Here is a 16,773-nt window from a genome sequence, read left to right as displayed (position 1 = left end):
TATGCCCCCTCCATTTCTATAGGTTTAGTAGGGATGAAAGCGCATCTGGCCTGTTGGTGCAGTTTGGCACATAGTTATTCCTACATATGAGCAAACTTGCTAATTATGAAATAATATGAACACAGCATCCCGTAATGGCACTGTGCATTTCTCCAGGAAACAGATCATTTTACTTCCCTTACAAAAAGAAGGAAGCTGTAGATTTGGAGCAGAATTAAGACTGAATTAGGAACAGAAATTTGCATGGGACCAATTCTGCTGGTAGAAATGTTTGCTAGAATCAAGTTAGGAGTCTGTTGCAATGTTGCTGATGATTGCTATAGAAATAGCAGAGCCTGTTGACATCAAGTGTGCAGTCTTGTGTGTGTGCAACAAAGTCATCTGGTATTGGGGATAAAGTAGAATTCGGATGCTAGTGACGTCATAAATGTCTAGTGAGTTCTAGAAGACTGACGACATTGGTTCATTTCTCTACATTAGACACTTGGGGAAAACCCTCCAAAACTGTGGACAGGTGCTTAGTAGGGCACAAAGAATCTCCTGTTGCCCCCTTCTCCCCTCCCATGCGCACACCTAAACTGTTATGAAGAAAAGTGAAGGTTCAGCACAGACATGAAGAAATGTTTGCCTGCATAACAAGCTAAGGTGACATTCTAGGGACAGCTTGTGTGGGAGGCAAGATAGAAAAGCTTAATTCCCTGGGGGTGGACAGTAATCATCGTTTCCCTACCTCGTATATCATCTTAACGTTTAAAGGTTATTTGATTCTGCATGCTAGTATGGAGAAACGCCATCCATGTGAATAATACGAAAGCAGGACAGTAAACATGTAGCTGTAATTCACTGTTGGAGAAGCCCTCATTTTGGTGAGTCCATTCAAGCAAAGGCAGGACATTATGAGAACAGGGTAATGAGGGAAGGGAATGAATATCTGACAAACCTATTTTGGAGAGGAAAAACAATAAGCCTTTCCATTCCTATTTTATAGCCAGAAGCATCGCATGGAGTTCTTGCATTGCCCACTTACAAAAGCTTTAAGGGACAGTGTTGACTAAAGGTCTTTAGATCCACAGTAGAAAAGTAATCTTCCTTTAGGAAGAGGACCACCTAAGTGTCTTGCATTAAGCTTTTAAATCAGAACTACTTACTACTCCAAAGAGTTTCCAATCCAAGTCTAGATTGGTCAAACATTACTTAAATGATTAACATGATTCAACTGCATAATGTAAGGATCCCAAATGTTCTGGCTCTTAAAAGCTACCTGCAACAAAAAAATCCAGGATACTAAGATGGGGATTGGAGTATGGAGTAATTAAAGATCTGTGGTGGTAGGCTACTGGGGAAACTTAAGATATTACTGAGTTCAATAGCTCAGCCATATGGAGTTTAGAATCGTGTGTGTGTGTGTGTGTGTGTGTGTGTGTGTATATATATCCATGACCACACACAAGGGAGTGCAACATGCTTGGAAAACTTCATGCTTGGAGGCAAAAGCCAGCCACTAACTGCTTAGGGTCATAAATTGGCCCTCTGGTCTGGTTTGTCTGTCAAGGGAGTCCTCTTACCTTCCTCTGAAGCATCTGGTACTATAGTTGCATCACATTATTAACTAGGGATGGCAAAAGCACATTAAAGGTTGTACTAAAATAGTATTGGAGGCTGTGAATTAACCTGTGCTCAAGCCGCAGTCTCCTGTAGGAAGCTGGATTCTCCTGGGGATGTTACTGGTTTGGCCACTACTCGGGGTAGTAAGGAGGAAAGATAACAGCTGGTGCTTAGTGTCTTTACATTGGCTTCTCTAGCAGGAGAGGAGCAGCAGACCTGCATCTCCCTTGCTCCTGATGGAGGTCATTTGGCTTCTGGCATCTGCTCTACCAAGTTGTGGATTTAGAAAGATTTTTAGATGGTTTTCTTAGTCGTCCAAGCCTAGCACTGCTGGTTCATGTATACTGAAATACAGGTAATCTTGTTCTCGCCTGAATGCAGGTAGTCCTGCAGTCAAACTCTTTTGACCACAAAGACATTTCAGATTGTAAACTCTTGGGGACAGGGACTCTCCTCAGGTTGGCCTCCACTAAAGACCCAACTGGTAAAATGAATAACAAAGCAGACTTAAATCTAGAAAGCTGGGAATGTAAGTATTTTGGGGCTTTTTGGCAGTCAGAGCTTAGTTTAATTGAATCTTTTTCTAAAATGAATGTCTGAGGGTTGAGGGGACATGGTAAGAATATGCATGCTGCTAGGTCAATATAGATAGTCCATGTTTAAAGAGCTTACTGTTGCCTTGCAGAATTGTTGAAGACCATAGTGTCATAAAAACTAAAGAGACTGAGACCAACGAATTTCAGAAAGAGATGTTCATGTTCAAAGGTGAGCAAAAAAAAATAAAAATTTACAACTATCTATATAGGATTGTTATTTAATAAGTTGATCTCTACAGGAACTTGGAAGCCGGCAATTTCAGATATTCTGTAAATGGAAGCAGAAACTTAAATTGCAGGGCACTCTACTCAGAAACTGTGTTGGATTTCAGCTTTGGATATAGTAGTATTCATTTTGTGCTTGATTGGCAATACAGTACACATTTTACACTCCACACCAAAGTTCTGCGGGAGAGCATTTACAGTCACTACCGCAGCGGCCAAGCTTGGGGGTCGGGGACAGTTGAATACGTTGCCCTCCTTGGAGGCCAAGTGAAATCCGTTGGAGTGAGCAGTGAATGAGAACTAAACCTGGAGTAGTCTGAACACATCCAGGTTTCATCCATTCCAAATTCAGGCTTAAAACAGAATAGTATCAAAGTAAAGAACAACAGAGAATTTGGACTGATATTCTTGGCACTTGTTCTCGGATCTGACGCTCGCTTTTATAAAATGCGCATTGCCATAGTGGCAGGTTAAAAGTGTTTTGGCTTGCATTAACACCTTTTATTTATTTATTTTTCTTAAGCGCCAGCCTCTCCGCCTCCTACCTCTGGCCTATGGACTACACAGAGGGATGGAGAGGTCAAACTGAGGATGGATGAACGTGGCATTGGCAGTGAAACACCAAAGACTGTTCACGAGCTATTCCAGGAATCGGTTAAAAACTATGGCGATTATTTTGCTCTTGCATCGAAGAAGAATGACAAGTGGATCAAGTTCACTTATAAGCAATACTATACTGAATGTCGGAAGGCAGCAAAAAGCTTTATAAAGGTATCTCTGCCTTTGCAGAGCTGTATTTGCCAGCCTGTCCACCTCTCCGTTATTGACTACTAGAAAGTGTGTACTCTGGTTATATCTTGAATTTGCACATTTCTTTTACCTTTAATCTTTCAGAGTAAGAGTAGGGTTATGGTTGATCACAGGATGAACGTGAGCCGCCAGTGTCACGCTGTAGTCAACATTGCTAATAGCGTACTGGGATGCATTAGCCGATGCTTTGTGAGCAGGGCTAAGTGACAGTTCCTCTCTACTCAGTGCTGGCGAGACCCCAGCTGGAGTATTGTGTCCAGTTCTGGGTGCTACACTTCAGAAAAGAAGTGGACAATCTTGAAAGGGTCCAAAGAAGGAGCACAAGAATGATTAAGGACCTGGAGGACAGACCTTATGAAGAAAGGCTAAGGGATCTGGGATGCTTCAGCCTGGGGAAGAGAACTGAGGGGGGACTTGGTGGCTCTATAAGTATGTAAGGGGTGAATATTGGGGGCGGAGAGAAACTGTTCACTAGGTTGCCCCAGGGGAGGACAAGGAGCAATGGCCATAAACTGTTGAAGATGGCTTCAGGTTGGATGTAGGGAAGAACGTTATGGTAAGTGTGACCAGAAGCTGGAACAGACTTCCCATGGAGGTGGTGCAGTCCCCAACCTTGGAAGTCTTCAAGAGGAGACTGGACAGGCACCTTGCTGGGATCATTTGATCTCAACAGTACTCCTGCCCAGAGCAGGGGGGTTGGACTCTTATGATCTTTAGAGGTTCCTTCCAGCCCTTCATTTCTAAGATTCTTCTGTGACTCATCAACAGGTATTACAGTTTGGCCAAGCTGAGTGGGAAGAGGACTCTTTCTTTAGGGCTAAAGAATTCAAGTGACTCAATCTGGCATGAGCTTAAGAGTTGCTCTGGACTCTCACTTTGGAAGTCTGACAACCACTGAAAAGGCCTGCATAAGACCCTCAAATTATAGGCTTTTGTATAAGGAAACATTACTACGAAAAAATCCCTTGGAGGATTCAGCTTAAGCTACAAACCTGGTGTAACTCGTTCTAAAATTTATTACATCTTGCATAACTACTTTCCTCATCTACCCACAATAATATTGCAGAACTGCCAAAAACCTACCAACCACACCTCAATGTAATCTGGTGATTCTCAGCAAGAGCTAGGAATGGTTCTTCCACTTCCTCCTGACCCTTCTCCATGTTGGGTGGGGGGAAGATTTAAGTAATACAAGCTGAAGGGCTTTTGCCTTAACAATGCTCACACTCTAAAGTTCCTGTTCTCGCCACTCCTTGGAAGCAGTTTCAGAATTGGAGAACTCAAAAGGTGAGCTGTAAAGAAAAGGCTGCTTGTATGAGAGCCTGGCAAAACTACTTAAAATCACTGCTTAGATTTCTCACTAAACTACACATTCTTGCCTGACACCACCTTACATGAGCTGTATGGCCAAGCTTTTTCTTTTTATCTGATGGATCAAATCCTCTCTTTTCATGAGACCGAAACCTGAAAAAATAAATAAAAGACACTTAGACCATGCACTCCTGCCTTTTTATTTGTGGACATAGCAACGTGCACTTAGATTGTGTCTGCGTATTGCAAAAGTAGAAGGATACTTGGGGTCTGCAATATTATTTAGTGCTGAGGTCCTGAAGAACAAAACCAAGGTGATTTGCTTGTTGATAAATCATGTTTGGTAGCAAGTCTCAGGATGTTTTTTACTATCTAAATCCTCTTGTATAGTGGTTTGATCCTCCTTTTTTTTTTTTTTTCTTCTTGGTATTGATTAGGTGGACGCTAGGTACCCAGAGCCAGCTGCCTCTGCTGATGACTTGTTGAGATTCTTAACTTGCTTGTGATGTTTTTCTTTAAAGAGAAGTAAAATTGTAGCTTCTTTTGTTTACAGTTGGGCTTGGAGCGTTTCCATGGTGTCGGCATTCTGGGATTTAATTCTGCAGAGTGGTTCATTGCAGACATCGGCGCTATCCTTGCAGGGTAAGAAACCAATTTAGCCTTCAAAGTGTTACTGCAAATTTAAATTGCTACGTCAGAGTAGGTTTTGACGGTCACTGCTTTTTGTAACTAAGACAGTTAAATCTAAACTTAGTTTACCTAAAGCTAGAGATGGTTTAACTTGGTTATTGAAGATGCTTGCTCTAGTCTTGCTCACTTGTAGAGGTCTCTCATCATAATGTGCTTGTCTGAAAACCATTTTTGCTGCGCAGTGCACCAAGATGAGGTGGTGGGGAGGAACGGGGAATACTTGAGCCTATACCTTTTATGGAACCTCAGCTTGGCCCATCTAATATTTTGTCACTTCACCCCATCTCTCAGTGTTGGTAAATAGAATTTCAGCTCTAAATTTCAAGAATATATCACTAGTGCTGGAGTTGCAAGGCAACGAAAGCAGAAATCTTTTTGACGTAGCTTATGGAGCCTTCTCTCTTGGGCCAGCTCTTGCATGCCTAAACTTCAGCTCGTTTACCCTTTCACTCTACTTCTATTATAGTGGCTTTGCTGTTGGCATCTATACTACAAACTCCCCTGATGCCTGCCAGTATGTAGCAGAGAACTGTGGGGCTAATATCCTGGTTGTGGAGAACCAGAAACAGCTGCAGAAAATCCTAGAAGTAAGTACTTTTTTACAGTTATGTTTAGAGGCTACTGGTTATTTGCTTGGCTATCTTACCCAAAATCCAAGGTAGAGCCAATATGCAGTTGTTGTCCTGTGATTGGATGCAGAGACAGAACGGGGATTAGAATGACATGGTGGTTACAAATTTTAAATACGACAACTAGCACCTAAAAAATAAAAATGACCTTACTTGCACATTTCCTCATTGGATGGGCATTAGTTAGAATGAAATCTGAACACTTGGTTTCAAGGCATAGCCACGGCTCAAGTTTGTGGAGTGCCACAAGCCAAGATTAATTTAGTCATCTGGCAATGGGTTTCAGTCTGGATAACTGCTTTCTAAGCTGTTGGGAGGCATTTCTATATATTATATATTAATAATATATCTAGTAGGTGGTTAATATATTGGCTAGATGTACACCTTGCTGGGGTCGTTTGACCCCAGTACTCTTTCCTGCCATGGCAGCGGGTCGGACTAGATCTACTCAGGTCCCTTCCGACCCTAGAAACTATGAAACTATATATCAGGAGCATTTTGTTAGTTCAAAATTTTTTAATAAACAATGTGTAGAGAGCTGCCTTTTTCAATTGTCCATGAAAATGTCTTTTAACACTGGGAACTTTGTATTTTTGCTTATGTCCGGCTGAAGAGGAGTGGGGGGGGGAACACCAGCTTATTTTAATATTTGACTTTGTTTCAGGTTCAGCACAAACTCCCTCTTCTGAAAGCCATTATTGTGTATAATGAAGAGCTAAAGGAGAAGAGACCAAACCTCTACACTGTAAGTAATGAGATTCAATTTAAGTGAACTAGTCTAACACTGAATATCTGGTTATAATTAATTCTCTCTTGTAAGTCAGCACTTCTTGGTGTACACCACTCCCTCAATGAAACTACAGTGTGCCAGAACTGGCTGCTATCTCTGCTTTCAACCGCAACTGGATTCGGATGTTTTATTACTCGTGCTGTAAGAGGTCACTTCAGTAGTATCTGCTGTGCAATTCTGGAACCCAGTAACAATTAGAAGTATTTGTAATTGGCATTTCACTCCATCTATCAAAGAGTACTATTTGACAACATGGCAAACTGAAGGTTGTAACACTTTGAGAACATGCAGCTCCCCACACTTTGAAGTGGAGAAGTTAGTGGAAGCATTCCAGATTGCAGGATATTGGATCACTTCTTGGCATAAGCCTCTTTTGGAAACTTAAGCAGTACCATGACAATCTCTTGTGGCTTATCACCATGGAAGGCTGGTTCTTGTGAGGCCTTCATCTTCAATGAAGGGCTTTTTGCCTACATTATGGTATCTCAAAGGATGAACTGCAATAATTGCTTATACAGATGAAAAATGGATGGAGACATCTCAAAATGAGAACCTGAATAATGTGATGTGTGAGACTTCACCTATTCTACACTTGCATAAATGATTGCAAAAGAGACTGCTATTTCTAAACCTTCCTGGAAGGCCACCTTCCCCCAGTCAAGTATAACAATGCTGTTTCTGAAGAAATCTCCAAGTTCTGTTTTATAAATCAGGATGTCCATTATATGCTTAGATATCACTATACCCTTAGTAATTCTTAGTCTTGCTCATGTCCTGCAAGACAACACTTCCTTAGCACTGACATCCGCTCCCCAAAGCATCTTCTCTTTTACTTTTTCCTGGCCCCACTTCCTTAGCAACAGAGAAAAAGTTACAGGGCTGGTGCCACATCTCAAGTCCTAGTTGTTAAAAACCATATTGTAATGGAAGGAAATTCTTAATGGGAAAATCTGCATATATTAAGTAAGGACACTTGGATTTTTATATGGCTGTGAAGTATCTAAAAAAACAATATCTTCAAATAATGCCCCTTCCCCCTCCTGACAGTTCAGTTTTATATGTAGAAATGGTATAAAACCTGACTAAGCTCTTCCTTTTTTTTTTTTTTTTTAATATAGTGGAGTGAGTTTATGAACATTGGCAATGATGTTCCAGACACCCAGCTTGATAATATTATTGCCTCGCAGAAACCAAACCAATGCTGTACGCTAATATATACCTCGGGAACAACTGGGCAGCCAAAAGGAGTTATGCTCAGTCATGATAATGTAAGTATTCCTTCAGACAAGTAAAAATCTTAATTCAAGGCAGCAGGAGAGATCCATTATGAGATCCCAAAATGCATTGCTAAGTGCCAGAGAAGCCTGAACTGTGGACACTAAAATATTCTGACAAGAGCTCTATTTTAATAGCTCGTCTAGGCCATACAGGAATACCCTGTAATGAAATAAACCTCTTGCCGTACAAGATTTGGGGGGGGGGGGGGGATGTTCTTGGGTGTCTGTTTGTTTGTGTAAAGTTTTCCCAACCTACATTCAGTCCCCTGTGAGAATGGGGAAATAAGGGAAAGCCACTGTTAATTTTCAACAGCAGGTGTTGAAGTATCTGAAATCAGCCTAACCTTGGTGGATCCAGACCTTACATTAAATAAGCTAGAGAGACTAAAAATTGAAACTTTTTCTTTTAAACATCACTTCTAAAAGGATTAAATACAAAGCATATGCATTTAGATAGCGACAACAGCTGTTCTCTACTGTGCCTTGCAAATGCATTCAGAACAATTGTCACTAACACTAACTCCATGTTTCTGTTGTAGATAACATGGACTGCGTTAGCAGCTGGGAAGTACGTGCAGTTGACAGAAGCTACAGTAAAGCAGGAAATGGTGATCAGCTACCTTCCCCTCAGCCACGTTGCTGCTCAGATGATTGATATTTGGCTGCCAATAAAATTTGGTGCACAAACTTTCTTTGCTCAACCAGATGCACTGAAGGTAAACGCTCTATAGTCTAACACGTTTTTTAAGCTGGTGTCAAAGCTGATGCTTAAAGGTCTCTAATAAATCATGTCAAGAGCTGAAAAAATTAGGCTAGTTTGTATCCAGCAGCCAAAATCTGGAGATCTTTTTGTATTGTATCCAAGTATAACAAGTACTTTGGTTTGGTAACATTACAGATTCTTAATATAGACTTTACAAGGAACTCTGGCCTCCTGTTTTGCTTCAGGACCTGACTAAGGTGACTAAGCACACTCTCTGCTAAAGAATACCTTACTGCGATCTTTTAAGGTAGTCTTGGAGGATGGATAATGCACCTTCTTCCGAATACCTGGCTGCAGCACTGGATTTGAATATCCTGTAGGCCTTGTCCAGATGTTGAGATTCATAACTTTGGTACTGACAAACAAGATCCAATTCTTGTCTTTGTGCTGTTGGTACAGGTGAATCTGAAGCTTAGGTAAAGAGTACAAACAAACTTCTAGCTTTGGAAAACCAAAGCACGTGTAATGCCCCAAACCCCATCTTGATTCTGCCTGCTTGATGAAATAAGAGTTTCCAGTTCTGATGATTCGGGGCTAGATCACTCACCAGGGTCCCAGAAAAGAGCTGCCTTTACCCTCCCTTTTTTAGGGGAGGGGAACAGTGTAGTGGAATTGCAACATGGAGATGCTTAAGTTTAGAAATGTGATCGTAGATGGTAACTATAAACAATCCATTGATTTGTGGCTTAAGATGTGTAGGGGGAAGACACAATCATCTTGCCTAAAAATCTCATTCTACCTAGGGGACCTTAGTAGACACGCTACGGGAAGTGAGACCAACTGCTTTTATGGGCGTTCCACGCGTCTGGGAGAAAATGGAAGAAAAAATGAAATCTGTGGGCTCAAAATCCTCTATGCTCAGAAGAAAAGTGGCAGCATGGGCTAAAGAAGTAGGATTACACACCAACCTGAAAAGGATGAAGGGGTAAAAATAAATGCAGCTTTTTCAAACCAGTATATTAGGATTTCTGAACTGCCTTGTGCTGTCAGATGTTATAGGCATGGGTCTTTTTAACTAATAGTCTGTAGTAAAAGTTGACACATCTTATTTTTAAGCAGAAATGTGATTATCAAAGAAGTTTCCAGCCAGGGGTCTTGACTAACTTGTGCATCTTTTAAAATCTTCTCTTAAAGGTCTAATGAACTCCCAGTGAACTTCCGTTTAGCCAAACAGCTGGTGTATAAAAAAGTTCGCAAGGCTCTTGGACTGGATCGCTGCACAAAATGCTACACTGGGGCTGCTCCAATTACTAAAGAGACTGTGGAGTTTTTCTTGAGTCTCAACATTCCTGTGTATGAGTTGTACGGCATGAGTGAGAGCTCTGGACCTCATACGATCTCTCTCCCACATGCATTCAGGATCACTAGGTAAATTTCTTAACTTGAGTTGGGCTTTGGAAAGAAACTAATGCCGCACAGAAAAGTAGTTTCATTAGCTGATATAAAGCTGCATCCTAATGCAGCTACTGTCTTCTTCAGTCTGCCAGCATCCACACACTATTAATAAAGCAGGATTAGTGAGAGTCTGTGCATCAGCCATGCAGTTAAACTTGCCACTTACCTATGAAAAATAGCCGTGTTTTAAGCTTAGTGAGTTTGTTTTGGAGACGCTTGTGAAGAATGACTGTGTGGGAGTAGCAGGAACCATGGGCAAACAAATAGCAATTCTGGCCCTCCTTCAGTGGTACTGCCTTACAGAAAATGTTAGTACAGGTTAGGTTCCTTATTACTCTGGGACTGGTAACACAAGGTGGTGTCTACTGTACAGAACAAGTGCACCTGTTCAGACTCTTCAACATCAGGTGTTCACAAACAGCCTGAAAACACCAGGTGTCCAAACACTGATGACAAATCCTCTGTAGATCTCATTACACAAGGAGGGACTTGGGGACATAAACTCCTTGCTGGAGGAGGTGTGACAAGACTTCAGAAAGTTTACGTTTAGATATGAATCTCCAAATAACTCTTTTGCTACTGAACATTAAAGAGACTCTGTCTGTTTTAGCTGTGGAAAGGAGATTACAGGCTGTAGGACAACGATTTACAAGCCGGATAGTGATGGCAATGGAGAGATCTGTTTCTCAGGAAGGCATGTCTTTATGGGCTACTTGAACATGGAAGACAAAACCAAAGAGGCAATTGATGAAGCAGGCTGGCTACACTCAGGTGATCTTGGCAAACACGATAAGGATGGATTCCTCTTCATCACTGGAAGGATTAAAGGTATCACTCTGAACAGTTAACAGGGATTTCATCATGGGTTTCATCACACAGGATCTGTCAAATCTTGAAAGCTAACCACAAGTCTCCCTGTGCAAGCCGTGACAGGTGTGAAGGGAAGGTGACTCCAGTGAGTCCTGAGATGCTTGCTTGCTGTATTGCTTTCTTTAAGGTGTTCTGCTATCATTGGTGTGGCATACAGTATGACAGGAGAAAGCTTTGCAAAAGGGGTAGAGGGGTAGGAAAAGTTAAGACATTCAAAATTTGGGATGAGAGCCAGTTTTGTCTGGCTAGAAATCAGATTTTGATTGCCATGGTAACTGTTCCCATTTTAAACCTGCTGTTCTAGTCAGGCAGCTTATGATAATCTCACTTTCTAGCAAAGGTGGTTTCTAGTATAGCTGTTCCTGGAAGTGGCTTGTAAATGCAACTTAATAGCGTGACATGTGGTAAACAAGCTGGGGTTACAATAGGAAACTAAATTTTAAAGCAAAAACCCCAAACTGTGTACTACATCTGTGGCCCAGTGTGTCCTATAGAAGTCCTATGCAGCTTTGCAGTGTGGCACAAGCTCTGGAAAGTTGGGGAAAATCCTGTTCTGCTTCTGTTCTGTGTTGGGATCAAAGCAGGCAGGCAGCCAGGTCACTAAGATCTAAATTCCTCTTTGCTCTTGTCTGGCTCCTAGTACTTGGGAGGCACTCTGCACAGCAAGGGGACATTGCCAGTGCCATACCTGAGAGATCCAAAAGAACAAAGACAGGAACTGTCTACCTTGCTCAGAGGAACAAGGCAGGGCTTGTTTCTTCAACATACAAAACAGGCAGCCCTGTATTGGTACAGTTGGGTACAGATCTGCCTCCATGGCCCCCGTCCAGGTCTGGAGCCAGCCACAACCACAAATTCTGCTAAGAGCAGGTTAAACAGGCTGCTTTCTTGCCTGGGGAGTGGCAGCTTCATGGTCCAAGAACAGGCCTTTTAAAGGGAAGGCTCGGCAATGCACACAGATCATGATCCCAAGCAACAGCTCAAACTCAAACCTACCATTCTTCCTGGCACCTCCCTAGGACCAGGGTAAGCCAGAGGATCATCCGATCTCTATACGAGAATACTTGACGTACATGCTTTCTACCATAGCCCATGTACTTCCTGTGTAAACTGCAGATAAATTGTGCAGCTGAGTCTTAAACCCTGCAGTACTTCAATGAAGAACTCTACTCCAAAGAAGCTACCTCTGTTCATTTGTGTTTTAATTAGTACAGTGGTCAGTAGATATTTTAAACTGGGTTCACCTTGCTGCCTGTATAGTCTCGCTGAATCATGGTGGGCGTTTTTAAAATGCTACCTAGCTCAAGTTGTCTATTGGAGATGGGTGCTGCAACACTTGAGGGGCCGTTTTTGGCTGTCTGAAATCTACACTTAAAGTTCAGGCTAAACAAAAAAAACACTTGAAAAAAGAGAAATGTAGTGAATGATCACAGCTTTATTCTTTTTTCCTCTTCCAGAGCTCATCATTACTGCTGGAGGTGAGAATATTCCTCCTGTTCCAGTTGAAGATGCTGTGAAGGAGGCTGTTCCCATAATTAGTAATGCTATGTTGGTTGGAGACAAAGCTAAGTTCCTTTCTATGCTGCTAACACTGAAGGTACGGAGAGTGGCTGTGTGTTTTTGTTTTGTTTGTTTGTTTGTTTTTCTTTTTTTAAGTTGGCTGTTTAAGTAGCCAAAGAACAGGTTGTGTTTGCCTTTACCCCAGAGGAAAAGCTGTTCTGGTTGAATTTAAAACAAAAGGTGGGCAAAATACAGCCCAGAGGCTGGATCCAGCCTGCCCATTGATTTTTTTCTATCCGGCCCAGAGGCAGCAGCTGGCACTGGCAGGCCCCGGGTGAGCCATACTGGGGCCCCAGCATCTGCTTGCAGGCAGTGACTCTGGCACCGCAGGGGTTACCGGTTGGAAGTACTCCCACCCAACAGTGCACAGTGGCCTGGGAGATCTAGTGTCTGGCCCCACAGGCCCTGGTTGAGTCACAGTTGGGCCCCAGCTTCTGCTTGTAGGTGGTGCCCAGAGCCTGCAGGGCTGGATTCTGCCCCCCAGGTGCTGTGGGGGATGCTGGGTGGAAGCAGCCCAGCCTGGGGCCTGCCACAGTGCCAGGCGGGAGGAGCTGTTTACACCGAGCATCCCCTGCAGCGCCAGCATGTGTGCGCATGCAGCCCTCAGCCAAACCTGGTTGTGGCCCTCCAGCCCAAAAAATTGCCCACCCCTGAGTTAAAGGGTTTGTCCCTGTCAGTTTTTAAAGTTTCAATTCCCACAGTATGATCCTACAACACCCTTGAGCCATTGCACAACATGTAAAGACGCTTGGCAGCATCCCACTATTAGACATACTGTACCTAATCTTATGAGGAACTTGTTTACAGGTAACACTGCTGATTTTTTGCAAACCCTGATCTTGCCTTCCTGTTTGACAGAATGGAGATAAACCTCTGTGGCATGTCTGCCAAAATAACCAGTCCTATGCCCTTCCTAAGTGCCACTCCAATGCCTGAGCTGCTGCTCCTTGCCTTTTTGTTCCCTGCCCAGTCTGCCTTTTTAAGCTATCTGCCTTCTCCCCAATCTATCACACGCCATGCACAGAGGCTGCCTGCGCCATGTGGCATGCATGATGCAAGCTGGGCACCTCTGGCCGATTTGACCTAATGATTTTTGATGTGCAGTCAGTTCTATACAAGCCCATGCATGAGCAGCAAATAGGAGGAAGTTGGAGAAGTGAAGGACATGCAAGCAGTTGGGTTCAAAAAACAACCTGCTGCTTTTCCCCTCCTCCCTGTCCCATTCTATTCTTCCAAATTCATTATCTCTGCAGTGGTAATGAGGTGCAGCTTTGTTTAACCCCTGGCTTTTAAAACTGTCTTTTACTAGTATTATTTTGAAGTTTTTTTCTATTACCTTGGTAGAGCTAGGGAGTTTAAAGTGGTGGTTCTGGCTGTCTGCTTAGTTTGGCCACTTAAGGGCATGGATGGGAAGCATGGAGAGAAGAGGTAAAATGTAGTAACTTCATGCGCGGTCCTAAGACTTGCTCCAATGCAAAACTATGTCGGGAATATTCCCTTCAGTCATTCTAATTTCTCCTTCTGTAGTGCAAAGCAAACGAAGAAACTGGTGAACCAGAGGATGACCTCACTCCAGAAGCTATAGAATACTGTCTCAAACTAGGCAGCAAAGCAACAAAAGTCTCTGAGATTGTAGGTGGCAAAGACAAAGCCATTTATGCAGCTATCCAGAAGGGAATTTCATCAGTCAATGAAAGAGCAGTTTCAAATGCACAGAAAGTGCAGAAGTGGGTCATTCTGGAAAAGGACTTCTCTGTCTCTGGTGGAGAGCTAGGTGAGTGATCTGGACTCTTTCAAACAGTCTGCCAGTGCAGAACTTCTCATGATATGCACTGTGACCACACTGGTAGATATTGAACAGACTGGGCAACCAGGTTCTCAGAACTGGATGGTACTATCCAACCCACCCCCTTGCTGCCCCATAGTCATGTGTGATTAAAGTAGTCTTGCACAGACCAACAGTTGCTCTCCTATGCTGGACATGGGTGGTGATTCTTGAGGAAGCTGGGCAGCAACGACTTTTTTATGAAATCTGCAGGGCAGGGTTGTTGTTGTTGTGGGCTCTTTTGTGTGTGTGGGGGAAAGAGAAGGGGGTTGCTTTTTTTTTTTTAAATGATGTTTTACTCCTTCGAGTGGCTTTCTTCTATCTGATTAAACAAAAATCCAACTTGTGTGTCAAACATGTTCAGGCATAAATAATCCTTTAAAAACCTGCTGAATCCATTAATCTTTATCAAGCTTGCTGTTAGTTATAGGTTGCTTAGTTCTCTTGATAAAATAAAAATAATGGGATAGGAGATGCTTGAACTTTGTGGTCAAGCTTAATGTGACACAAGAGGTCATATATCCTGCATAAAGGGCTTGATGGTGCAAGACCCAAGCAGTTTGCCTCTCCTGCACCTGGTTGCAAAGTCATCACAGGCACTGGGCTTTTGACTGATGCCATATAGTATTTCTGCAGGATTCAATTCCAGTTAATATTTTCATACATCTAGCTTAACGCACATGAACAGAGTTTAATGCTATAGTAATTGATGATGAAATGATGCCCTTCACTCTAGCATGGGGGGAAAAAAAGGTAAAATAACTACATTAAATGTAATGCATAGTATACCCCCTAGGAAAAGGAAGTAAGAACTCTAGCATAAAGGCTATCTAGCTACAAATCTGTTTTAATTAACTTATGAGACTGCAACTTAATAGGAGTAAAATAAATCTTATTTGAATCCCCAATTTGAAAACCTCCACTTGGCACAATTAACCCCACAGCATTGTTTATGTGGTAGGAAGCTGAAGATTTAGTATCACGCTGTCTCTCTAGGTTAGATTCCTGTAACAGGCTCTGGCAGCCCAAGAGACTGAAATGGGTTACGTGAGGATTGCAGGAAGCTGCCTGAAGATGCTCTATGCAGTATCTCTTCTGCCCAAAGACCCTGAATGGTAGTCTGGGGCTCCAGTACAGAGGGCTGTGGTGCTTGGATGGGTGGAGGGAGGCACCAGTCCACCAGGAGCCAGGAATAACTGTAGCCTGTTGACACCCTGAAAGAACTTAAGTAAACCTCTGTTGTGACCACGGGCTACTTAAGCCTTGGCTTTCTCCTCCCTAGCTCTGCACAAGAGTTGGCAGCATTGCTGCTGTTTTTGCTTCATCAGCAGTGTTCTTTGTGCCTTCCAGGCTGTGCCTGGAACTTGCTAACTTTTTTGATCACAATCACCTGCGCTTCAGAACCTTTTGTTGCATATAATTTTGGGTGGGTCCTGGAGCTCTTAACTCCTGAACTGTCTGCACATTAACAGCTTAATCTGGTTTTAAGCACTCATTATGTGGCTCAGAGTTACACCACTCTAAACTAAGCCACTCTGGGGCAGGATTCTCTCTGAGCTGCACTACCAGCTCCTGATCTGTTAAGGTGTGGCCACTCCCCACAGATGTGCTACCCAAGTTGAAGTCCTCCAGTATCCCAGAACCTTTCACCCCTGCCTGTAGAGCAGGGATAGAAACCTGCCCTAGCTCACCAGCCCTCCAGTGGTAACTCCAGTTAAAGCTCTTTAGTTCCACCTCTGCTCACCAGGCCTCCAGGGGCAAGTCACAGCTCTGCACATAGGGGACAGCCAGAGGTTTCTAGACTAAGGGTGTGACTGCTCCCACTGATCAACAGCTGTACAGCTCATTATACTGTGTACACTAAGGTCCTAGGCTCAATGGACTCGAGTTTAATCCAAGTTTCCACAAGTGCAAATGGAGATAACGCTGTGTACAGAACACCAAGCAGCGACAATTCTGTGCTCTCTTTCCTTACAGGGCCAACGCTGAAATTGAAAAGACCTGTTGTAGCAAAGATGTACAAAGACCAAATTGACCGGTTCTACACTGATGCGGAAACTCCAACCTCTACAGAAAATTCTCTTCGACAGTAAACGTGGAGCTCTTTTTGGGTCTCGTCAGGACATCCCATTCTCAACCAGCACGCACGGGCCTCTCAAATGAAGGATGAAATAAAACCAGACTCAGTTACAACGCAATCCTTCTCAATCATTTTATCTGTACTCTTTCCTCCATTACAGTACCTTAGCGCAGCATTGCCCGTCTTTGTTCTAATGCCAGTGTTGGTGAGCAGCTTAACTTGAGGGGAAGGAGGTTGCAAGCAGACTTGGCAAAAAGTTTATAACTTGAACTGTTAAAATAGTTCCTAGAATGCCTTGGTACGTGTATCATAAAAACCATGGCATAGCTTTATTTTTCCACCAAAGG

General features: G+C 42.9%; 1 protein-coding gene across 2 annotated transcripts in view; it reads left to right on the top strand.

Moving 5' to 3' along the window:
* Positions 1–16,544, top strand: part of ACSBG2 (acyl-CoA synthetase bubblegum family member 2) — a 25,857-nt gene extending 9,313 nt beyond the window's left edge. For both annotated transcript variants that reach the window (XM_019557082.1, XM_019557081.1), the window contains exons 3-15: positions 2,291–2,370; positions 2,950–3,197; positions 5,101–5,189; positions 5,704–5,824; positions 6,531–6,611; positions 7,775–7,924; positions 8,473–8,649; positions 9,440–9,621; positions 9,831–10,064; positions 10,702–10,919; positions 12,419–12,558; positions 14,049–14,295; positions 16,324–16,544. In XM_019557082.1, coding sequence (XP_019412627.1) covers positions 2,291–2,370; positions 2,950–3,197; positions 5,101–5,189; positions 5,704–5,824; positions 6,531–6,611; positions 7,775–7,924; positions 8,473–8,649; positions 9,440–9,621; positions 9,831–10,064; positions 10,702–10,919; positions 12,419–12,558; positions 14,049–14,295; positions 16,324–16,439 — 2,083 coding nt within the window. In that variant the 3' untranslated portion in view covers positions 16,440–16,544. The remainder of the gene's footprint in view (positions 1–2,290; positions 2,371–2,949; positions 3,198–5,100; positions 5,190–5,703; positions 5,825–6,530; positions 6,612–7,774; positions 7,925–8,472; positions 8,650–9,439; positions 9,622–9,830; positions 10,065–10,701; positions 10,920–12,418; positions 12,559–14,048; positions 14,296–16,323) is intronic.
* Positions 16,545–16,773: the final 229 nt, after the last annotated feature.

This window comes from Crocodylus porosus, unplaced genomic scaffold, assembly GCF_001723895.1.
Source record: "Crocodylus porosus isolate Cpor-Errol unplaced genomic scaffold, CroPor_comp1, whole genome shotgun sequence".
Taxonomy (NCBI): domain Eukaryota; kingdom Metazoa; phylum Chordata; order Crocodylia; family Crocodylidae; genus Crocodylus; species Crocodylus porosus.
The sequence above is the reverse complement of the archived record's forward strand: the minus strand, read 5'-3'. Positions and strand labels throughout refer to the sequence as shown.